The sequence below is a fragment of the Panicum virgatum genome, chromosome 4N (assembly GCF_016808335.1).
Source record: "Panicum virgatum strain AP13 chromosome 4N, P.virgatum_v5, whole genome shotgun sequence".
NCBI lineage: Eukaryota > Viridiplantae > Streptophyta > Magnoliopsida > Poales > Poaceae > Panicum > Panicum virgatum.
Genome location: NC_053148.1, coordinates 606,500 through 631,312, shown reverse-complemented (window position 1 = coordinate 631,312; position 24,813 = coordinate 606,500). Strand labels below are relative to the sequence as shown.

General features: G+C 46.8%; 1 protein-coding gene across 1 annotated transcript; it reads left to right on the top strand.

Annotated features, from left to right (window-relative positions):
- The first annotated feature begins 22,150 nt into the window (after positions 1 to 22,150).
- Positions 22,151 to 23,149, top strand: LOC120668451 (expansin-A17-like). Its single transcript, XM_039948169.1, has one exon. The coding sequence runs from the start codon at positions 22,171 to 22,173 to the stop codon at positions 22,939 to 22,941; it is 771 nt and encodes a 256-aa protein (XP_039804103.1). The 5' UTR covers positions 22,151 to 22,170; the 3' UTR covers positions 22,942 to 23,149.
- Positions 23,150 to 24,813: the final 1,664 nt, after the last annotated feature.

Genomic DNA, 24,813 nt, shown 5'->3' with positions numbered 1-24,813 from the left:
GTCGCGTCGCCTGCGCGCCGTCACCTCCGCGCCACCGAGCCGCCCCCTCCGCCATTAATGGCCGCGCTGAACTGCCCTGCCGGCCACCGCGACCCCCCTCTCCTCCATGCCTCACCCCGCCTATAAATAGGGGTTCCGCGTTGTCCTCGACCTCCACGGCCACCGCTGCCCCCCAGCACCCCCTCCTCTGCTCCCCAAGCGCGCCGCCGCCACGAGCCTCTGCACCGGCCGCCGCCCGCGCCTTTGGACGCGCCTCCACGTGCGACCACAGCCCGAGGTGAGGCCGGGATCGAGTTCCCCACGCCCCCTCCTCCTTTTTCCCTTCTCCATGACCGCCACCACGCCCCAGGCCACCGAGAATTGGGCCGCTGGCGCCCCTGTCCTCCGCTCCTCTGTTCCCGTCGAGAGGTAGAAGAAGGAGAGGGCAAATTGCCCAAATACCCCCTCCCTTCCTCTCTATTCCTTTAAGAACCCCCCTCTTATGTTCTTTTCCAAATAAATCCGCCATGTTTCCCCTATTTAAGAAATAACCCATCCACTATATAAACATAATTTCAAATAGGTCCCTGCTCCTTTCCAGAATGTTCTGGATATTTTTAGAAATTCCAATCAAGTCCCTGCCATCTCAAAAATAATTACAAAGAGGCCCTCTCTTATCTCTTTTAACAAATAAGCCCATCCACTATATAAAATATTTATGAGCCGGTCCCTATCTAATTTCCAGAGTAGCCCGAACCTTTTCCAAAATTCTATTCAAGTCCTGTCACTCCCAGAAATAACTACAAATAGGCCCCCGGATCCTTATTTATCCTCTAAACCCCTCTTCGGCCTATCATTTCATGCGCCAAAAATTCTCCGTTTGCCCCGAAACTTTACCACGCCATTTCTAACATAATTCTGGCCATGCCATTAAGAAATCTCCCAAAAATATTCTTTCTACCATTGATTCTTAAGTTATTCCTGATTCGAGCTCATCGATAAAACGTTTATTTCTTTTCTTTATTGTGTGTTTGTTGTGTGCGCCGTAGATCACGGAGTGACCGAGGAAGAACCCGTCGATGAGTAGTACCGCGAATAGGTGTGCGAGGACCAGTACCGCGACCCCAAACCCGAAGGACAGTACCTCGATCAGGACTTCTCGGAAGGCTTTGTGAACGGCAAGTTCAATCTCATCCTTTGATTGCATATTTCGACCCAATTTTATAAACACAACCTATTGGCCTGTTTTATAAAATTGCATATATTTTTACAGCTGAAACATGGTTGCATAGCCACCCCTTGATTTGTTATAACCATTCCTTGACCACCTAGATTAACGTCTATATATGATTTATTCTTTATGGATGTTAATCGCTGCTAAAGTGCCGCTTAGGACCCGGTACTCGTTTTATTACACTCAAAAATAGTTACAACATGCTTTATAAAAGGGAAAATGCATGAGTATTGAGAAAAGGAAAATTGGGTTATAAAGAATAAAATGTTAAGATGGGATGGATGAATGGCATTCCTTGTGTGGATTGTCATATGGTGGAGGCTCGTACCGATGTGGTTGAGCAAGAAGGTTGGGAGATATCCATCTTGTCGCAATTAAGGACCGAGTTGATGTATCATCTTGCCTAACTCAACTATCGTGCAAACCACTCGACCGTGGTGTGTGGAAACGGCTTCGCATAAACCCCACTAGTTAGTCTGATAGCCATCAGGAGAGTTGAGAGCAACGGGTGATCAAGGAGAAGGGATAAGGTCATAGTGACTTATGCCCCAGTTAAACCTCAGTTATAGGTCAATGGCCCCTTGGTGGAGTCCGTGTTGGCTAGTCAGGTCTAGCTAAGGTGGGTAATAGCTTTGTTAGGATCTGCACCGACACTAAGGTGATCGTGCTGTGGTACCCCACTTGTGGGTAAAGTTGTACACCTCTGCAGAGTTAAAACCTATTCAAATAGCCGTGCCCACGGTACTGGGCGAGTTACGGTTTGGTCACATAACTAGCTTCTGGGATGGATGTTTCCATGGTGTGAGTTGTTTTTGGAAGGTGTCCGGCAGATGTGCCGTGAGCTACTATGGATGAGGAGTCCGGTAGCATTTAAAACTTGGATCCTTTGTGAAGGATCAACCACACTGATTACTCGGTTACTAAAGAATTGCTTTGGGAAAACTCTTTTCAAAAATAAACCCTTGCATGTGTAAATCTAGCTTTACTGCAAATAAACCTCAGCCTTATCCTTGATTTATCTTGTGCATATCTGTGTTACCCCCCCCCCCCCATGGTTGGGGTTGGACTTGTTGAGTACTTTTGTACTCACCCGATATATATTTGTGGTTTTTTCAGAGGAAGATCCGGACTTTGCTGTTGAAGACGTCGAGTAGAGGTTGCGTCCGAACCCCAACTTTGCCTGTGGTGTTGGCCCTCTGCAAGATGCTTCTGCTAGTGCGTTACTCTGAGCCCGAGCTGGATCCCATGTGGGTCGTGCATTGGTGTATCACCGTAGCCTTTTTACTTCTTATTATCGTTTGTATCGAGTGTCTGCCTCCTCGGATGTTTGTACGGTAATGTACCATCTGAAGTAATAAATGTGTATCAGCCTCCTGAGACTGATATTTGTATCACATTTAAGTCACCTCTTATGAGGGGACGCTTTAGGTGGTATCAGAACCGTAGGTTGGCCGTAGGACGTGACCCTAGATTGAAACCCTTTTTCTAAGCCTTTCCACATTAGGACTTTCCTTGCTTAATCTTCTTTCCACACAAACACTCACCACTAACTCTTGCCTGTTCTAGATGGATGACAATGGATGGAGTAACGGAATCTGCTTCGCAGAGCCCGACCTTCCTAAGTTATTGCTCCTCATCCTGAAACGTGTCGGAGTTGTGGACACACCGGAGTACATCTACCGGGAGTACGACTCCAAGGGCACTCTTCGGTGCGACATGATGATCTTCGTCGGAAAAAGCACCCGCTACCCTGACGTGGACCCCTGGTTCATCTCCACCACTAGCTTTTGCTTCCCAGATACCTACCGAAAGACCGCCCGAAAAGCCCTGCGACGTCTGCGTGTGGTCTACAAGCATCATCTTCAGCGGACTCCTATGGGATTTTTTCCGCCTACTGGAGGAAGAGGACGCTCATGGATGGCCCGGATGAGAGGACTTGGGAGAGAAGAAGAAAACCTAGAGGATACGGTCTCCCACCTATCCATCTACCTCACCAGCCTGGATGAGCTCTACCGCGAACAGGCGGCACAACTGAGACACCAAATCCACAGGGCAGAAAAGGCAACCCAAGAAATGGAGGAACAGCGGACGAGAGCCGTACGAGCCGAGTATTCCTAGCCGCTCTCCAAGCCCAATGGCAAGACCACGAGGCTCACAGAGGAGTAGGTGGATGGTTAGAAGAAGAAGAACCCGAAGAAACCCATTGGGATAGGATTACTCAGACCAAAGATGAACAGTGTCTTTCACCAAAGAGCCCTATCCAGATCGAGGAAGATTCCCCATGATAGAAGAGTAGCACACCTAGGCTAGAGCCACTATCCTAATAATCATGTATCCATGGAAAATGTACCCCACCCTGTGTAATAATAAAGACCATCTACCCCCTTTGTACTCAAGTATTTATGCTGAGGAAGGATGGACTCAAGGCATTTGCCAAGCTGCACCTAGCCTCTCCAGCCTTTTGATCAGTGCCCTGGAGAGTCTTGGTGTTTCGGAACACCCAAGGTACTACAGCAGGGAGTACGAGCACCATGGTACCCCTCGCTGCAGGGTGATCCTGGTCATCGCTAAAAGTGACCGCTACCCCGACATCCAGCCATGGCGAGTGACCACCACCGGGTTTAGGTATCGAGACACCTATCCCTTGGTCATCAGGAAGGCGCTCCATTATCTGTGCCGGATTTTCGAGGAACATCTCGCCCCCACACCAATGAGGATCTTTCCTCCGGCCATCATAACCCCAGTTTGTGAGGCTCGCATGAGAAGCCTGGAATGGCGCCGCCATGAAGAGGACCCCCTGTATCAAGTGGCTACTTACCTAGCCTCCTTAGATCAGCTCATTGATGAGCAAGCCAGCATCCTGAGGGAGCAGACCCATCGGGCCGAGCAAGCAGAGCTCGCGATAAGGATGCATCAAATCCGGGTGGCTCAAGCCGAGGCAAGAGCCGCAGCCGCGGTCAGTAGTGAAGCAGTTGCCCAAGAGAACCTCAGGCAGGCTCGGGACCTGCGTATACAGGAATGGACCAGAAGTGGAACGCCAGTCCCGGCAATTGGAGACACCATGTCCTACTTGGGACGCCCACCATGGGATGGGGACCACTTTTTGGGACCCCACAAGCCCCACCCGAGAACCCTGAAGGGCCTACTGCCGCCGTTGAAGGAGAAGCTGCGGAGCAACCCCTGGAAAATGGAGACCTAGAGGAAAGCGAGCAAGGACCGCTCATTCCCCTGGAGGATGTGAGTTCCCTTCCAAGGGGAGAACCAACTCAAGCCGATGAGTCAGCCTAAGTGCTAGTGACCGTCAAGGGATGAAGCCGTGTGGTCCGAAATTAGAGTTGTGCCCCCTCTTTTGGAGTTGTGTACCCAGACGTGTAGTACGCATTTTGGCCTTGCCCCAGTGCTATACACCCCTTGCAGTAGTAAAATTGTTGTACTCGTTGCTTGCTAGTTTGTGTGTTAGTTGGTGTGCTTTCGGCAGGAGGTGGATTCTGCCCTTTCAAAAATACGAACTAAATAACTTAAGCATCACTTAATCCTAATCCCAGTCTCACAAAGACTCTATCCAATCTACAGATAGCTTCCAAACACGGTTCAAGAGCCTCCCGCAGTCGGAACTCTGCAGCCCCTGGCGCAGGATACCCGCAAAATGGGCACGGACAGGACCCTCTCAGAGAACAGGAAGTGAACCAGGACGAAGGAGAAGTGCCACTGCCGCCGCCTGCACCTGTCGGAGACCTGGCACAAGCAATAAACAATCAGACCCTCATACTGGAAGCCCTGGCCAATGCCATCATCAATAAGCGGCCACGAGGGCAAACCATGAATGACAAGCTGACAGCTTTCCTTAAAACCAAGCCACCCACTTTTGCCGGGTCCAGCAACCCCTTGGAGGCAGATGACTGGCTTCGTGTGATCGAAAGGAAGCTCGAGCCATTCAAATGCCAAGACCGAGACAAAGTTCTTCTGGCAGCTCACCAACTCACAGGAACTGCCTTAGCTTAGTGGGAGAATTACTGTGCCACTGCTGAAGATGCCACCACCATCACTTGGAACGAATTTGTGAAAGAGTTCCGTCGCTACCATATCCCCGCAGCCACCATGAAGCGCAAGGCGGATGAGTTCCGCGCACTGCAGCAAGGGAGCATATCTGTGGAAGAATACACCTACCAGTTCATGGAACTTGCCTTCTATGCACCAGAGGAAGTGGACAAGGATGAAAAGAAGCAGGACATGTTCAAGAAGGGATTAAGCCCAGAACTCCGGACCCTGCTTACCCCTCAGATATACCCAGACTTCAATACTCTGATGAACATGTCCATTCTCACAGGAAGGGCCAAAGCTGAAGAAAGGAAAGAAAACAAGCATAAGTTCCTAAAAAGTAAGGCCCGCCAGCAGAACCGCTTCCAGAGACCAAGAAGCTCCAACTACACTACACCAGGATCTCAGGCCCCAATGCAGTCTAGGACCCAGTCCCAAGTGACAGGCCCCTAACACACAGTTCAGGAATCAGAACACCATGAGAGCCCCACAGAACAATGCCAGCCAAGTCACTACTAACAACAACAATACTAGAGCCTGTTTCAACTGCCGTGAGACAGGGCATTAAATTGCCAACTGCCCATATGCCAAAAACAAGCCTACTGCATCAGCCTTATCCAACTCGGTGAATGGACCTAGGCCACCTGTATCTAGAGCCAACCGTGTCCCCGTTGGTAGCAATAACAAGGGCAACAACAATAGCCAGAAGCCTTATGGACGAACCCGCGTCAACCACATCAACGCGCAGGAGGCTCAGGGTGCACAAGGAGTGGTACTTGGTGAGTTTCTAGTCAGCTCAACTCTGGCAATAGTATTATTTGATTCTAGGGCATCACACTCATTTATATCATCAAGCTTTGTGGATAAACACAAAATACCTACAGTACTACTAAAAACACCCCTATTAACCCGGACGCCCGGAGGTGACATCAAATGCCAACTGGGTTGTTTACGGGTGAGGATCAATTTAAGTGCGGTAGAATTTCTAGCCGATCTAGTAGTACTTAAGTCTAAAGGAATAGATGTGATCCTTGGAATGGACTGGTTAAGCTTACACAATGGCCTCATAGATTGTGCTAACAAGGTAGTACACCTAACCAACTCAGATGGGATGCAAGTCCTGCCATACTCGGGGAAGTGGACCAGACCCAATTTTTTTTAGTATGGATGGGAAATCCCTAGAAGGAGTTCTAGTTGTGAATGAGTACCCTGATGTTTTCCCGGAAGAACTCCCCGGAATGCCACCAGATAGAGATATAGAGTTTGTCATAGAAATCATCCCCGGAACCTCTCCTATTGCCAAGAGACCCTATAGGATGGCAGTCTCAGAACTAGCAGAGCTGAAGAAACAACTAGAAGAGTTACAATGAAGTGGTTATATCAGGTCCAGTTCATCCCCATGGGGAGCCCCAGTCTTGTTTGTCAAGAAGAAGGATGGGAATATGAGGTTATGTGTAGATTACCGTGCACTGAATGAGGTTACCATCAAGAATAAGTACCCCCTCCCCAGGATTGATGATCTTTTTGATCAGCTAAAAGGAGCCAAGTACTTCTCCAAGATTGATATGTGATCAGGATATCACCAGCTCAAGATTAAGAAAAGTGACATCTCAAAGACAGTTTTTGTCACCCGTTATGGACAGTTTGAGTTCACTGTGATGTCATTTGGACTCACTAATGCACCTGCTTATTTCATGAACCTTATGATAAGGTGTTTATGGACGAGTTGGATAAGTTTGTCGTAGTCTTTATTGATGACATACTCATCTACTCCAAAAGTGTCGAAGAGCATGAGCAACACCTTAGAGTGGTCCTGGAAAAGCTAAGAGCACGTAAGCTATACGCCAAGTTCAGCAAGTGTGTATCAGCCTCCTGGGACTGATATTTGTATTACATTTAAGTCACCTCTTATGAGGGGACTTTTCAACCGCCAAGCTTGCTCAGGGATACCCTAAGCAGTAAGGTTTGTAGGTAGGGATCGACTGCTCTGGAACTTGATGGTACAAGGAACACAAAGATTTAGACAGCTTCGGGCCGTGAGTTGCGTAATACCCTACGTCCTGTGTGGTTGTTTGTATTGCCTTAGGTGTTGATGATCGTCTGGAGGGGGTCCCTGCCCGCCCTTATATATCCGGGGGGACAGGGTTACATGGAAAGTCCTAGTCGAGTACAGTTGGAGTCCTACTACAATATAATCGGGTAGTTTCCTTTGTACTACAGCTAGTTCTACGCTTATTCGGGTAGTTACAAAAGAGGTAAGGTACATCCATAAGCTATCTCTTACTCTAGAACATTCTATGCCTATAAGCAGTCCCGCTACCCCGGGTCTGACACCATTTGACCAGATGATATTTTTTCTTTTGACCTCCACCCTGCCAGAAGAATGTTCTCCTCTGTTTATCTAGGAGGTCAGTAGTGAATTTAGGAAGTAGGTAAAGAGACATGATATATAAAGGAGCTGGATAAGCTTGAGTCAATTAAGGTTGTTCTTACTGCAATAGATAAAGACTTTCCTTTCCAGATTGCTAGTTTCTTCTCATTTCTTTCTTCTAGCATTGTCCAGTCCTTCACATGGAGCCGACCTGTACTGACAGGGACCCCAAGATATTTAATTGGAAAGTGTCCTATTTGACAATCGAAAAGGTCAGCATACTGGGATTCCAGATTGCTGTCTCCATTGATCATGATTACTTCACTTTTAGTGAAGTTAATCTTAAGACCAGACATTAATTCATATATGTATAACATGAGTTTCATATTTCTTGCTATGTCTATGTTTTCTTCCAAGCAAACAATAGTGTCATCTGCATATTGCAAAATGGCAACACCATGATGAATTAGATTACTAGCTAGACCAGTGATCAGGCCAATTCTTTGTGCTTGTCTGACCAATCTGGTTAGATAATCAGCCACAAAATTAAACAGGATAGGGGAGAGGGGATCTCCTTGCCTAATGCCTCTGTGGCTTACAAAATAAGGCCCCACCAGATCATTCACCTTAATACTGACAGTCCCCCCAGAAACCACTTGCTTAATCCAAGTACACCATTTATAACAAATCCCCTAATTTTCAGGCATTCAAAGAGGAAATCCCAGCATACCTTGTCATATGCCTTTTCAAAATCAAGCTTTAAAACAATACCCACTTTGTTCCTTTTCTTTGTTTCACGGATGACTTCATGGAGTGCCATGACTCCATTCATGATATCTCTACCTTTCATGAAGGCAGTTTGATTATCAAGTATCAGTTTTTCAGCCAGTGACTCCACTCTTAGAGTGAGCACCTTAGTGATCCACTTATAAGGGCAGTTCAAGAGGCAGATAGGTCTGAATTGCTGTATTTTTTCAGCATCTTGGACCTTAGGTAGGAGTGTGATAATCCCATAATTCAATCTGCTTACATCCAACCTGCCCTCGTGGAAGTCCTTAAACAATTCTAGTATGCCTTCTTTAACAATTTTCCAGCAGTGCTGAAAGAATTCAATGGGGATTTTATCAGGGCCAGCAGCCTTATTCTTTTCCATTTGAAAAAGAGCTGCCTTAATTTCTGTTTCAGAGAAAGGTTTGGTCAGATAGATATTGTCTTCCTCAGAAACCTTTTCATTTGCATCCCAGAGTTCATCACTCAAGGGGACGATATTGCCTGAAGCTGGACCAAAGAGGTTTTTGTAAAAATCTGTGGCATGATTGATCAGATTAGAGGACCCTTCTATTGTGGATTCCCCATCCTTCAGAGAGATAATAGTATTTCTCTTTTTTCTATTATTTGCCGTTCTATGAAAAAATTTAGTGTTGTGGTCACCCTGGTGAAGCCAAGTGGCATGGGCCCTTTTGTACCAATATTGTTCCTCATCATCAAGGATTTTCAAGATTTTAGTATGAACTTCTATCTTCCTCTGTAGTTGGGAAAGATCCAAGCACTGATTTTCTTCATGCTGCTCAATCAGCAATAGCTCCTCGTGCAGGGCCTGTTTTTCTTTTCTCTGTTCCCCTTGTTTGTTGAAACTCCATCCTTTAAAGTATTGTTTGAACCTTTTCAGTTTGATTTGGATCTTGTCAAAGGCTGTCAAATCATGGCATGGCCAATTCCAAATCTCCTGAACTATATGATTGAACTATGTGTCTTTAAACCAAGAGAGTTCAAATCTGAAAGAAAGTTTGCTCCACGGTTGTTGCTGAGAAGTTGATAGGATAAGAGGATTGTGGTCAGAGACTTCCCTAGGAAGTTTGTATACTATAACTCTGGGGAACAAATCTTCCCAAGTTTTGTTGACAAGCATTCTGCCAAGTCTTTCCAGAGTAGGGGGATGCTGATTATTGGACCAGGTGTATTTACCACCAGCCATGTGGAGGTCAATAAGATCATAGCAAGCAATAATTGAATTGAAAGTTTTGGAGTATCTAGACATAGTTGTTGCTTTGTTTTTCTCAGTGGAGAACTTGATTAGATTAAAATGCCCCCCCCCCCCAATCATAAAGGGCTCATGACAATTGCCACAAAAAGAGGCTAGCTCAGTAAGAAAGTCCTCCTTATTCTCAACATGAGGGGCTCCATATACATTAAGAAATTTCCATTTGACTTTATGAACTTTATCCCATGAGTTGAACTGGAGGATGTACTTGCCTTCTTTGAAAGAGCCCACATCAAAAAATTCCAGGTTGATGCCACTTAAAAGAGACCAATGCAATAATAATCTGGATTAATATAATGGATATGGATCCTTCTTGTTCTACTAGCTAGCACCATCAGTATTTGTGGAAAACACACAACTGGGAAAAAAGGAATATTTTCCATATTTCCAAATACTATATATGTATGCATTTCACATTTCTAAGGATATGGTATAAACAGTGTAAATTAGCTGCATGATCGAGATGAATTGTTGCCCGTTGATCATCAAAATAAATTATATTTCATATAAAAACAGCTAATAATATAATAAGCTAGAGCCTTTACACGGCCCGGTGTGGCAAAATGTCGTGTTTGTCGGCATCTAGTGTCAGCTAGCATATATGTATAGCATTTGAGTACATGCATGCGTGTCCCAATAAAAGGAGTGATGACAAGAAACCAGTTAGGAGGTAGTAGCATGTATGCATGCATGAGTTCTAATTCTATCAAACATACTAAGTAATCAAGAGTAATATGAGCATATATAAAATGGAAGCTATCTATAAGTCAGCCTGTGGTGCATTATATTTAATTATTTAAATAGTACGTAGTAGTTCCCATTCTGTGGGAGGTAGCTACCTAGTAGGATTATATAATTAAAATTTAAATATCAGATTAAGAAGATATGGCAGGACAATTATTTTCAGTCTCTTGTTTTTTTGTGAAAAATTAGACTTGCTAATAACTACTCATCAGCAATTGTTTTCTGAACTTGAGTTCCACGTGCGCTTGTGTGTACATATATTACATCTCCATCATATATATTGGGCCTGGATGGATCGACCACAACAATATAATGCAAATGCAAGTCGTAATTATATTATTAGTTGGAGCTGGCCTGCCTGTCTGCCAATATATATAATTGAGAGTTCTAATTTGCATGTGGCTAAATTGTGCGCTCACGTCAGCTTCCCAGCGTACTGTAGGACCACTTACGGGCGTTGAATTAATGTGTTTAGAAGAGATCTGCTCCACCAAAAACAGCTTCACTTTATTGAAAAAAACCAAACAGGTCAACCAGCTACACTTCGCTCCAGCAAAAATTAGCCCCACTCCATATTTTTTTTGGAGCTTCTTAGGTGCTCCATCAATTTTGGGAGCTAGTGGAGTTGATGATAATTACCCACCTACAACTGGTTATATAGATGGCCAACAGGATGGCCCGGCACCATGTCGGGCCGGCACGACACGGTGCTGGACGGGCCTTAATAGGCCATCCTGCCTCACGGTCCGTGCCACTGCTGGCATCGTGCCTGGCCTTCGGCCTAGGCATCGCACTATGGGCTGTTTTTTGTGCCGTGCCGGCCTGTAAAGCACGGTAAATTTTACTGGCCAGTCGGGGACAGATGGAGTCGGAGGTGAGCGGCGGCCGACGCCCGACGGATCTAGAGCAGCGCCCATGTCCCTGCTGTCGCCGACATTCCGCAGATCGCCGTCGTCCAAGATCGCGAGCTTGCCCTCGTCCAAGCTCGCCGTCATCGACCAGCTCAGGATCCTCTCGCCAGGGCGCGTGTCGCCGATAGAATCCGAAGGCTCGCCGGCCGTGGCTCCCATGAGGGCCGAGGAGGAGGAGGCGCTCCCGAGGGTCCAGGCAGTGGCGGCATCGGATGGCGCCATTCGTGGCAGTGTAGGAGGATGAGGAGGAGGGAAGTGCGGGGGGGAGGGGGGCTGGGTCTGAGGTCGTCCCTGCGCGGGAGCCATGAGGGACGAGAGGACGCGGCGCCGGCGGGCGGCGCGCTGTGGCGGGGTTAGGGCGGGAATTTTAGGGTTAGGGTTGGGGGAGGGGTCGACGGTTTTATATGGGGGAGGGGGAGTTTCGTGGGCTGGGCCGACAGCGGGGTACAACCGTTGGGGGCACCGGGCCGCTACCGGGCCGGCAGTTGGGACCGGGCCGTGCCCGTGCCGGCCCACGTGCCTGGGGTGCGGCCCAGGCACGACCTGCTCCCTTGGGCTGTGCCAACCCGGGCCCGTAGGTCACCATGCCAGGCCGTGCTTGGGCCGGAAATGGGCTCGGGCTGCATGGCCATATATATATTTGGTTACACACATTTCCCATATCCTTTCACACAAAAATAAGAAAAAGTAAACAACAGGAGGCCGCCCGTAGGGCTCACCACCGAGCTGTGCTCCCGAAGCCGCCGTCGAGCTCTCCGCCGCCCATCGTCGTGGCACACTGTAGCGAAAATGGCCTCTCATGCCATATTTCAATATAATGTTTTGGCGATTGATGACACACAACACTTGGACTAATATATGTGTTAAGATGATCATTATCAGGTTTATAGGTCCAAGGGATGAAAAGATTGAAAACCCTCAAAGAAATCAAGACAGAGATACTTTAGTATCACCAGTTGAACCGACGCTGAGAAAATCACATACGTCGGTGCATTGACTTGGAGCACACCAGGAATTTTGGTTTCACCGGTTGAACCGACATTAGGGAAGTTGAATACGTCCGTGCAATGGACCCAGAAGCTGAGGCAAGGTCTATACACCGGATGAACCGACGATTGGGTCTTGATGAACGTCGGTGCAGTTGTCCAGAGAGTTGGGTTTTCAGAGTTCACAGGACAACTACACTCACCGGTTAAACCGACGCAGCATCGGTTGATTGCCCGTACACGTAACGGCTAGTTTTTTAGGCGGGCAGTTTAGTATCACTGGTTGAACCGACGATGGCTATTGGAGGTGCGTCGGATTAACCGGCGTTAAGTATTTTCAGGCAGCTTTTCTCCAACGGCTATATTTGCTTGTGCTGCCTATATATACCCCCAAGGCCGGGTCATTTGAGGTTGTTGGAGACTCTGGAAGTTCTATTGAAGATCAACATCAACTCCATCCACCATATTGAGCTTAGTGCCACATTCAATCTTAGAATAGCTTAGTGCAAGTGTGAGCTTGAAAAGCTTAGTGCTTGGGAGGACTTGATCTTGCGAGATCAACCTTGAGCAAAGTATTGCTGCGGCAAGCAACCGTGTACTCGTCGTGTGACCCTCCGACTTGGTGTGGAGAGGCAACGACACTTTGTGCGGGGAAGGAGACCCCGCTTGGTGAGAAGCTCCAATAGTGAAGATGGTGCCGTTGGTGACGCTTTGAGAGAGACAGTGACGGCGGCCTTGTCTTGGTGACTTGGGGCCACTTATCCTTTGCTTGCCGGGAGCCTTGGTGGCGAACGCAAGACAGTGATCAAGCGAAGAGACTCGGCATCACACTTGTTCGTGTTGGAAAGTGGCCGTGGACGTAGGGAGGGACTTGGTGTCCTAACCGAACCATGTTAAATCGTGTGTCTTGGTGTCTTCACGGGAGTTTGCATATTCTCTCCCTCACCTCTTTGCTTATCGTATCACGTTTCCGCATTTACTCTATCTTGCATGCCTTTAATTTCCTAGTTAGTTTGATTAGGATTGGCTATAGGTTGCAAGTCTTTTAGGGGTAAGTAGAGAGTAGCATAGATAAACCTTAGTCATAACTAGCATGTGTAAGACGTGTTAGGTTTATCTTATGCAAATAGATTAAGCCCTAGGATAGAAAGCGATTAGCGACCCTATTCACCCCCTCCCCCTCTAGGGTCGGACACCACGGTGATCCTTACAATTGGTATCAGAGCCTGGTCTCACACCTCTTACGAGGTTTAGCCAATTCCATTGGTAAACTTGTGAGAAAGCTCGTAGGAGACCCGTCGACTTCACCGTCGAGTGAATATCATGTCCGGGGAAGGGATGAGTACCGATAGAGCTCCGTTTTTTTATGGCACGGGTTTTCCTCGATGGAAAGTGCTTATGCAAGCACATCTCCAAGCCTGTGGGCTTGATGTTTGGCGTGTCACCGAATTAGGCAAGAAAAATGAGACTAAGGCCGAAAGACAATATGATGCCACTGCAAAATCAATTCTATTGTCTTCTCTATGTGATAGTGTGTTTAATCGTGTATTTGCAAATGAAAATGCTCATGAGCTATGGAAGCAAATTGTCGAGAATCATGAGGGCACAAAGGATGTTGCCAATCAAAAATATCATATTCTCGGCGAGGAGCTTAGTAGCTTTAAGCAACTTCCCAATGAAAATGCTCATGACATGTACTCATGATTAAATACTCTTGTCAATGAAATTAATGCCTTAGGTCTAAATCAAGTTAAAGATGAAGAAATCAACCGCAAGATTCTCTGAAGCCTTCGCAAGCCCGACTACGACATCATCAATACACTCTTGCAAAAGGAAGACTTGGTCAAGCTTACACCTAACCAAGTCATCAATCAAATCATTGCCCATGAATATAGTATGGGGATGACAAAGAAGAAAGAGCAAGAGTCCACCTCTTCTTCAAGCAAAAAGAGTCTCGCCGCCAAGCATTCATGTAAAAATCAACCAAGGCGACAAGACTCATCAAGCTCAAGTGAAAAAGAAGAAGAGGATGAGAGTGATGATGAATCAAGTTCAAGTGATGAAGAATATCTAAGGGCCGTGCTATACCATCACCGCAAGATTGCCGAGCATGTACATGAGCTCTATGAGCTTGGGTACAAAACTCTTATTAGAAGGAGTGAGGTTGGGATGGAGAAGATGGCGAAGAAAAAGAACAAATCAAGATCTCAAGCTCTCTCCGCCATCTACAAGCCCAAGAAAAGTGGTGAAAGCTCAAGTCACAAGAAAAATTCCAAGAGCTCCACCACCCATCGCCCTCGGAGATCATCACCACCTCCCATGTGTCTCATGGTACAAGATAATAACGATGTAAGTGATGACTCCTCCTCCAATGATGAATCCGATGTTCAAACCGATGAAATTAGTGAGATGATGACACTTCTCCATAATCAACAAGAATATCTCACTAAACAAAATGAAGAAATCAAAGCTCTCAAGGGTAAAGAAAAACTTCATGCTTCATTTGTCTCAAGATATGAGAACTTGCTAAACAAATACAATTTGTTAGACAATGAGCATGAAGAGCTTAAAATAAAATATGAGAGTCTTGAATCTAAAAGTAAATCATCATCGGATAAATCTTTTCCTTGCAATATTCCTTGTGCTATTCCCATTGTCAAGGTAGATGCGTCTACCACTTGTGATCTAACCCCTTGCAATGAGGATGTGATTGTAGAAACATGTGACGATCTCATTGCTAAGGAAAATGATGAGCTTAAACAAGAGGTAGAAAGGCTAAGGGCGGACTTGAGGTGGCTCAAATGAAAGTACACTCAAGAGCAAGTCCAACCTTCTCAAGATAACACCTCTGCGGGCGTGAAGAAGCTTGAGAAGGGAGAAACCGTGACTTGCTTCAAGTGTTGCAAAGAAGGCCACAAGTCCTACCAATGCAAGGAGAAAGAGGGCAAAGAAAATGACAAGCCCAAGAACTCGAACAAGAGCAAGAAGGGACACAAGAAGGCTAAGGAGATCAAGAAAAACACATCTCCATACTTGAAGGCTTCATACATGTACACCAAGCCCACCCACAAGAACAAGCAAAGGAGCAACCACTACATACTTGAAAAGAAGAAGAATGGCAAGGTGGTGGCTCATGTCATGGGGTGGAGAACATATGGATGGAACCGGTCTATTTGGGTGCCCAGGGATATTATTTATACCATGGATGGCTCTCAAAAGGTTTGGGTCCCTAAGACTTAGGCACCAAACAAGTGCTACGGGAAATTTGGAGGCTTGACAAGGTTTGAGATGCATGAGTAGGGATGCATCATGCAAAGTTGAATTAAAGCCAAGCTGTGGATTAAAGATTAGTGACCCAAATTCCCCTCCCCTACATATGAGGTAATGAGCAAGGTAAAAGGATGATCTCAATTCATTTGATATCCTTCATACATCATTGTAGCTCAATGCCTCTCTAGGAATGCATGATCTTATCTTTAATTTTGGTATCTTTCATTTGTTATGCCTTCCTAGAAATTTCATATGGTAGGTTGTCTATGCTTTATCATATCTTGTTGCAATCTACATGAGCTTAATTGTTTTCCTCACATGGCATATGTCGTCCATAGCATATCTTGCAATTTGATATCTCTCATATTCATGGTAAAAATGTTTTTGATATCAATTGCTTGCTTATGGTGCCATGATTAGCAAGTTATAAGGTTAAATCCCTATTATGTGAATTACAAGTGCATATATTTGTTTAAAGTGATTCAAACACTAATGCACACATTTAGGGGGAGCTAACTCTATAACTTATGTTTGTGTGACTAATATGCTTTACAAGTGCTATTTGTTGTAGTCACCTAGAGCTATCTCCAGGAGTTCAAATTTCTTTTTGAACACTACTCCTACAAGTCACAATTGGCGTCACAATTGGTGTCAAGATAGGAGGTGCCACAAGCTTTGAAAAAGGGGGAGATTGTTCAAACAAAGGGAGATATGCCAAAGTTAGTGGGTATAACACTCTATCACTAGTAAATTTCTTTTGCTACTAATGCTCCTTGTTGCTAGTGGTTATGAAGCTTTTAGGTGTTTGATGACAAAGAGGGAGAAATGTACCCTAAAAGCAAGCAAATAGTTTGGAGTAAATGATGCCATTAGCAAGGGGGGAATGGAAAATGCAATGCAAAAGGATGCATGGTGATAGGGGGAGGTACTTAGTCAATATGGGGGAGAAGTGCAAATTGATGATCCCATGGACTAAGGTACAAAAAAATTTCATTGCTCATATGGTTCAAACCACACAATTGTCAAACATTGGCCACAAGCCATTGTTTCACAATTGCTATCAAGCCGGAAGTATTTCGTCCTATGGACTAATCTAATGCCGGTAGCTTTTAAAATGAGCATTTAAATGTCATCCGAGCAAGCTAAGTAGTTTATAACTTTTCAAATTGGTATCAATTTCATATTCTTGCAATTCATCTTGCTTGCTTTGGTTGTGTTGTCATCAATCACCAAAAAGGGGGAGATTGTAGCGAAAATGGCCTCTCATGCCATATTTCAATATAATGTTTTGGCGATTGATGACACACACAACACTTGGACTAATATATGTGTTAAGATGATCATTATCAGGTTTATAGGTACAAGGGATGAAAAGATTGAAAACCCTCAAAGAAACTAAGTCAAAGAAATCAAGACAGAGATACTTTAGTATCACCGGTTGAACCGACGCTGAGAAAATCACATATGTCGGTGCATTGACTTGGAGCACACCAGGAATTTTGGTTTCACCAGTTGAACCGACGTTAGGGAAGTTGAATATGTCGGTGCAATGGACCCAGAAGCTGAGGCAAGGTCTATACACCGGATGAACCGACCATTGGGTCTTGATGAATGTCGGTGCAGTTGTCCAGAGAGTTGGTTTTTCAGAGTTCACAGGACAACTACACTCACCGGTTAAACCGACGCAGCATCGGTTGATTGCCCGTACACGTAACGGCTAGTTTTTGAGGCGGGCAATTTAGTATCACCAGTTGAACCGACGATGGCTATTGGAGGTGCGTCGGATTAACCGGCGTTAAGTATTTTTCAGGCAGCTTTTCTCCAACGGCTATATTTGCTTGTGCTGCCTATATATACCCCCAAGGCCGGGTCATTTGAGGTTGTTGGAGACTCTGGAAGTTCTATTGAAGATCAACATCAACTCCATCCACCATATTGAGCTTAGTGCCACATTCAATCTTAGAATAGCTTAGTGCAAGTGTGAGCTTGAAAAGCTTAGTGCTTGGGAGGACTTGATCTTGCGAGATCAACCTTGAGCAAAGTCTTGCTGCGGCAAGCAACCGTGTACTCGTCGTGTGACCCTCTGACTTGGTGTGGAGAGGCAACGACACTTTGTGCGGGGAAGGAGACCCCTCTTGGTGAGAAGCTCCAATAGTGAAGACGGTGCCGTTGGTGACGCTTTGAGAGAGACGGTGGCGGTGGCCTTGTCCTGGTGACTTGGGGTCACTTAGCCTTTACTTGCCGGGAGCCTTGGTGGCGAACGCAAGACGGTGATCAAGCGAAGAGACTCAGCATCACACTTGTTCGTGTTGGACAAGTGGCCGTGAACGTAGGGGGGACTTGGTGTCCTAACCGAACGACGTTAAATCATGTGTCTTGGTGTCTTCACGGGAGTTTGCATATTCTCTCCATCACCTCTTTACTTATCGTATTACGTTTCCGCATTTACTCTATCTTGCGTGCCTTTACTTTCCTAGTTAGTTTGATTATGATTGTCTATAGGTTGCAAGTCTTTTAGAGGTAAGTAGAGAGTAGCATAGATAAACTTTAGTCATAACTAGCATGTGTAGGATGTATTAGGTTTATCTTATGCAAATAGATTGAGCCATAGGATAGAAAGCGATTAGCGACCCTATTCACCCCCTCCCCCTCTAGGGTCGGACACCCCGGTGATCCTTACACACACCGCCGCCTCCTGGGCTCGCCAGCACCCGTGGCCGGGGCTCACAGCCACCCGCCGCCATCATCGGGCGCGTTGCCGCCTCATGGGCTCTCCGCCGCCCGTGGCCAGAGCTCGCAGCTGCTCGCCACACCGTCGCCGCGGGGTGCCGCCACCTCCTGAGCTCGCCACCGCCCGTGGCCGGGGCTCGCCACCGCCTCCTGGGCTCGTCACCGCCCATGGTTGTAGCTCGCCCGCCGCCGCCGCTGCCGCCTGCAGGGGCGCACTCAGGGAGGAGGAAGAGGAAAGGTGGAGTGGAGGTAGAAGAATTACCTGACAAAGCGGAGCCCGCGTGGAAGTGAGGGAAGTTTAGATAGGCCGAGACCATCTGCTGGGCTGGCGCGGTGGAAGGAGCTAGACTGGCCTTTTTAGAGTTGTGGAACATGCTATCTAAATGTGCAACTATGTTTCATCTAGTGTGAAATCCTCATCCCAAAAGAGTTATGCAACATATAGCCAATCCTAGCTTGATGCTACTATAAAAAAGTAAAGTCACACAAGTTGCAAGTATGAAATACGGAAACGTAAAGAGGGGATGAGAAGAAGCAAACTCTCGACATGAAGATTTATCCTGTGGTATCCGTAGGCACTAAGCCACCCCTAGTCCACGTTGTTGAAGCACTCTATCGAGAGTATTGCTTCTCGGCCACCAAATCTCTTTTGTGACTCTTCTTGACTCACCACCAAGGCTTGTCCATCATCGTGGTCACCTTGGCCCCGGTTTCCACTAAAGAGCTTCTCCACGAAGAATGGGGTCTCCACGTCCCCTGCACAAAGATGTCGACGCCGCTCCACACCAAGCCGGAGGGTCGAAGACATTCCGGCGAGCCACCAAGACTCCAACGATGGCCGGCGCAATGAGATACAAGCTTGTGTAGCTCTCAAGCACAGCACACAAGGCACACAATCTTTGCTCTCACACTCAAACTTGAGCTAATCTAGCTCTAACAATCACAAATGTGTGCTAAGGACTAAAGATGTGATGACTTTGCATTTGGATGGCTTGGAGGTGTTCTTCAATGTGTATGGGGTTTTCCTGAACTCCAGCTCGCTTCAAATGCCCGGAGTGAGGCATATATATAGCCCTCCAACTCAAACTGGCCTTTGTGGCCATTGTCTATTTTCTGCGTAGGACATCCGAAGATCCGATGGGGGGCATTGGAAGAACCGGTCACACTGGGCCTGAATAATAGCCGTTGGGCAGCTGACACAGTGGCAGGATTGTGTCATTGCTCCGACGCTTCGCGCCAACGGGGCATCGGATAAACCGGTGATGAAGCTCTGTCTGCTCGTGGTATTGTAGTGCTGACGTCATTGCTCTGGTGCGTTGCTCCAATGCTACATCGGTTCATCCGGTGCTGAACACCTGGCTGCTGCGCTCTTGACATGCTCTCTGAATGATGCTCCGGTGAATGCTCCAATAGGGCCGTCGGTTAAACTGGTGCCACTGTGATTTTTCCCATGAATTCCAAACACATAGTGAATTAACAAGATACTAAGGAGTCGATTATTCCGGTGCATGGTCACCAGAAATTCCGATGGCTACCAGATAAACCAGTGCTACTGTATCACTACCTTTGTTTTGCAACACCATATTATTTTCATGTAAGTCCGGCATACCTTTAAATTCATGTTTACACTTGCTTTTATCACTACCCATTTTTTTAGATTCTCATCACAAGAGAAAACAGAAACACTATTACAGGAAAGTGGAGAAATTTAGGTCCCTACGTTGCGGGAGCAACTGAATAAAACCATGTTAGAGGGTACGAAAGGCCTTAATCCAGCCACGTTTGATCCCAGCCTGGCATAATCCCCAACATATATATTAATTGATGCATATATTAGGAGAACAAAAATTAAACAAATAATGTTGCTAATAATGTTGGCTGCAACCTGCAACAAAGAAAAGTCAGCAAAGATATTTGTATGGATGGAAAACTTTGTGCCAGCTTCTTGGTGGGCCACCCAAACCCTGACGCAAGAGAACTTAGAGGTTCTCGGTGTGATGTAAACGTTCACGAGGGCATATTGTCCACCAATTCCCGGTGAACTGATTGGCTGATGCACCTTTTTTTGTGAATCATAACAAATTTATTTTTTTAATAGAAGTACTTCTTGATATAAATCTAATAATCCAACTAGTTTTATATGGTTAAAAATAAATACATATAGAATGTATTTTGCAAACTACATTCTATGTTTTTTCCTCAAAAAAAATATAGAATGTAGTTTGCAAAAAGAGTTAAATGGTTGATTGCATGCAACAAACGCAAAATGTCACTCATTTGTGCCTCAACGGAGTATCTTGTACTTTGCACAAAGGATTATCGAGACCCTATATATATTATATATATACTACTGTTGATTTTAATTTGGACTATTTTATTGTGTACCATGCACTACCATTATTACCGGCCGTCATAAGTAGTATTAACGGATGACATCAACAGATTATATTATATGGTGTGTGATGCATAAGTAATACTCTTCCTGACCTGAAACCATGCAACAAATAAACCAAGTTGTAATGGTACTGTCCTATCCTCCTAGGCCTCGAGCTAAAAGAAGAACGTTAGTTGAGGAAGGAAAGGCAAGACAAGACAAGGCGGAAAAAAAAGAAAATGATTGAAAATAAAATAAAAAACGAAATTGCCAACATAGTTAGGCTTACATGTAACATTGTCAGCGCACCATAAATAAATCTAAGGACAAAACAGCCCAGCAGGGAAAAATAATCTTCTCCAGCAGTTTGAGGTGAAAAATTAAGCATTTAAGCTTAAGGGAGGTAGAAGTAAAATAGACTTTACCCAATGAAAATCGTTTGAATCAAGACCCAACATAGTGGCCTACTACGCAGACAGCTAGATCGATGATGCTTATTTCGGCCCCACGCAAACTAGGCAGCCCATAGCGGTTATGGTGCACTGCTTTGTTTTATTTAAAGAAACATAGCGCAAATATGCACGCACACTCACTCCATACACTGCACATATGTTACCCTACCTATATGAACACATCTCGACTGAACTGGTAAATCTTTAAAATTGATAAAGTCGCATAGACACCTTGTTGTCGACGGGCACACCACCTATCACTGAAAAGTACGTTAGTTAAATTCTACAATAAATTTAGAAAACTACGAGCACCAATATCGAGTCTAGGACTTAAACCCGGGTGGGCAGGTCCCACCATAGGAATCTTACAAGCTGAGCTATTGTTTGCTTTATTTTGTGAGATCCATGAGTAGGTCAACTGACGATCAATGTCCAAGCTAGCTCTGCAGATAAAAATGTTCATTCAATAATAGAACTCATGGAACAAAATAATAATAATATGAAAATACAATAACGACTGTGAGACGGAAGATGTCGGTAATGAGATAAAACAAAGAGGGGGTACGGTGGTAATCTAATTAATTAAAATGTATTATATATAGCTCAGAAAGAAGAAAGAGATCGAATTGAACCACACACCTGGCATACATACATATATACGATAGAAGCGTGCGTGCCTTGCATGTTGTTGCCCTCTTCTATTGACCTAGATTATTTGGCATTATATTATATTTAAATAAATTTCATTTCGGTATAGTACGGGGAGACATGAGAAAGAAAACAAATTTGAAAATCAATCATACTGTATCATCGATGTAAGTGTCAACGTGCATACAGTCTTCCATCGTCCATCTCAACTTGGTTCGTTCGTTCTCAACGTGCTGGCCAACAAGTACGTTAGTTCCGGCCGGCCAAATGATCCGATCCGCGCGCGCGCTCTTATAAACACGTACGCATCATCCGTCCGGCCATCAGGTAGCAGTTGCAGTCCATCGTCTGCCATGGCGACGCCGCCGATCGTCGTGGCTGCATTGTTGGTCATGGCAGCCGCAGCACAACTGGCGAGCGCCTACTACCAGCAGCAGCAGCCCTTCACGGCGTCGGACTGGCAAGACGGCAGCGCCACCTTCTACGGCGACGACTCCGGCCTGGGAGCAGACTTCGGCGGCGCCTGCGGCTTCGGCGCCAACGACATCCTGTCCCTCTACTCCACCTACACGGCGGCGCTGAGCACGCCGCTCTTCGCGCAGGGCAACGGGTGCGGCCAGTGCTACGAGATCCGCTGCGTCGGCTCCCGCTGGTGCAACCCCGGCTCGCCGTCGGTCGTCGTCACCGGCACCAACCTCTGCCCGCCCAACTGGTACCTCCCCAGCGACAACGGCGGCTGGTGCAACCCGCCGCGGCAGCACTTGGACATGGCGCCGCCCTCCTTCTACCGCCTCGCCCAGCGGGTCGCCGGCATCATCCCCGTCCAGTTCCGCCGCGTCCCGTGCCAGCGGCCCGGCGGCCTCAGGCTCTGCCTGCAGGGCAACTACTACTGGCTGCTCGTCTACGTCATGAACGTCGCCGGCGGCGGCGACGTCAGCGACCTGGCCGTCAAGCGCGCCGGGGACCCCGACTGCAACTACGTGCACGCCACCCACAACTGGGGCATCACGTACCAGGTCTTCGCCGCGCTGGGCAACGCGCAGGGGCTCGTCGTCAAGATGACCAGCTACAGCTCGCCGCAGCAGACCATCGTCGTCGACGACGCCATCCCCGCCGGATGGAGCACAGGGATCTGCTACCAGGGATCCAACAACTTCTATTGAGTATTGACTAGCTGCTACTTGACCATCATCAGATTCATTCGGAGCTGCTGCCGCTGCTAGCTTTTGGATCGGACGGATATGCTTGCATGCATGCATCTTCATTCGTTGATTTTCTTCCTTCTCCTCAACTTGTTAATCCAATTTGTATGTATGTATGTATGTATGTATGTATGTATGTATGTATGTATGTATGTATGTATGTATGTATGTATGTATGTATGTATGTATGTATGTATGTATGTATGTATGTATGTATGTATGTATGTATGTATGTATGCTTCTCCCTGCGTGGATCGATTTTATATTATCTACATATTTGCTCCCCTCATTTATTTGGGTTTTGATCGTATAGCTATAGTGCTAATCGATCTTCTCATGATTAATTAAGCATATGTGCACACGTATACTGGCACCTATAAAATAGTACTTTATGTTAAATATAGAGTAAAATGCACCGCCAGCCCTTGAACTTGGATTGGAGTGTCATGCCAGTCCCTAAACTCCCAAAATGCACATTCTCCTCCCCAAACTTGCTAATTGTTACATGTAAGATCCAAATCTCTATATTGTTCATCAAACGTGTCTAATGTAGGTTGATTAAGCAATGATGTGGACCTGTCATGTGGGACCCACATATCAGCTCGATCTCTCTTCTCCCCTCCACATTCTACCTTCATCCCTCCACATTCTCCCTTCATCGGCAGAGCTTACCCACGCTCGTGGCCGCTCCCGCTCGCACGTCGAGGGTGGAGCTACGGTGGAGTTCGCCTGCTGGGGTGGAGCGGTTGTGTAACAACCCATGCACTAATTACATTAATTAGGATTAATTGAGAGCTTAACATGACCATTAGTACTAATTGTGCACTGTTCATGGGTCCAGATATTTTTGGCTCAATCTCTTTCGAAGTCTCCCGAACCGCCAGCTCGCTTTCGTGATCAAGTTGTCCACGGCACCACGCTCGCTCGCTCGCACGCCACGACGCTGAGCTCGCCAGCCCTCCACCGCCTGCCACGTCCATGGCCGCGACGCTGCCGCCCAGACCACGCCGTGCCTCCCCTACTGGCGCACGAACGCCGTCGCCGCACGCCTGCGCCGCCACCGCCCGCGCGCCCTGCGTTGACGCCCCCCATGGTCGCCGCTGCCCCAGCTCACCGCGGAGCGCCATCTTCCGGCCTCCATATGCCCCAACTGACCCCGGGAACAGGTTCCACTCGCCGCAGCGGAGCTCGCCGACCCCCTCCCTGCCGCCCAGACCCGCCGGAGCGCTACCGCCGTCACCTCCATGGCCGGCCGCCGGCCCTGCTCCATGGAGATCCACCCTCCGACCCCCTCCGCCCGAGCAAACCCCGCCACTAGATTCGCCTCGTTCCCGTGAAGCTCACCGGCCCAAGCTCGCCGCCCCCTTGCTCGCTGGAGCACCCCCGCCGCCGTGCACTACCACCGCCGGCCGCCGAAGCTCGTGGAGCCGCCGCCTCGGACCATCTCCCCCACGAACCAAGTACTCCAATAGGTGCGCCTCGACCTCCTCTCCTTTTCCCCCACCATAGCCCACGCCGCCGGCGAGCCCCTTGGCCGAAATCGAGCTCCACGTGAGCTTCCTCTGTTTCAATTTCCGCCCAGGGACCTTATGCAAGAATAGATAAAACTGTAGGGGTTTTTTTGTGAAGTCAGACTTATATGAATAGTGTTGCGAAGGGCCTTTTCAATATTTTAGCTACAAACTTTGAAAATTCGTAGAAAATAGTAGAAAAATACTAAAAATGTAAAACTAATTTTTTTAGCTTCATTTTTTTATGCTCTATAAGATAGAACCATGAAATGTGTTGTTTGACAAATATTTCTGTGCAATTTTATTTATGCTAGATAAATGC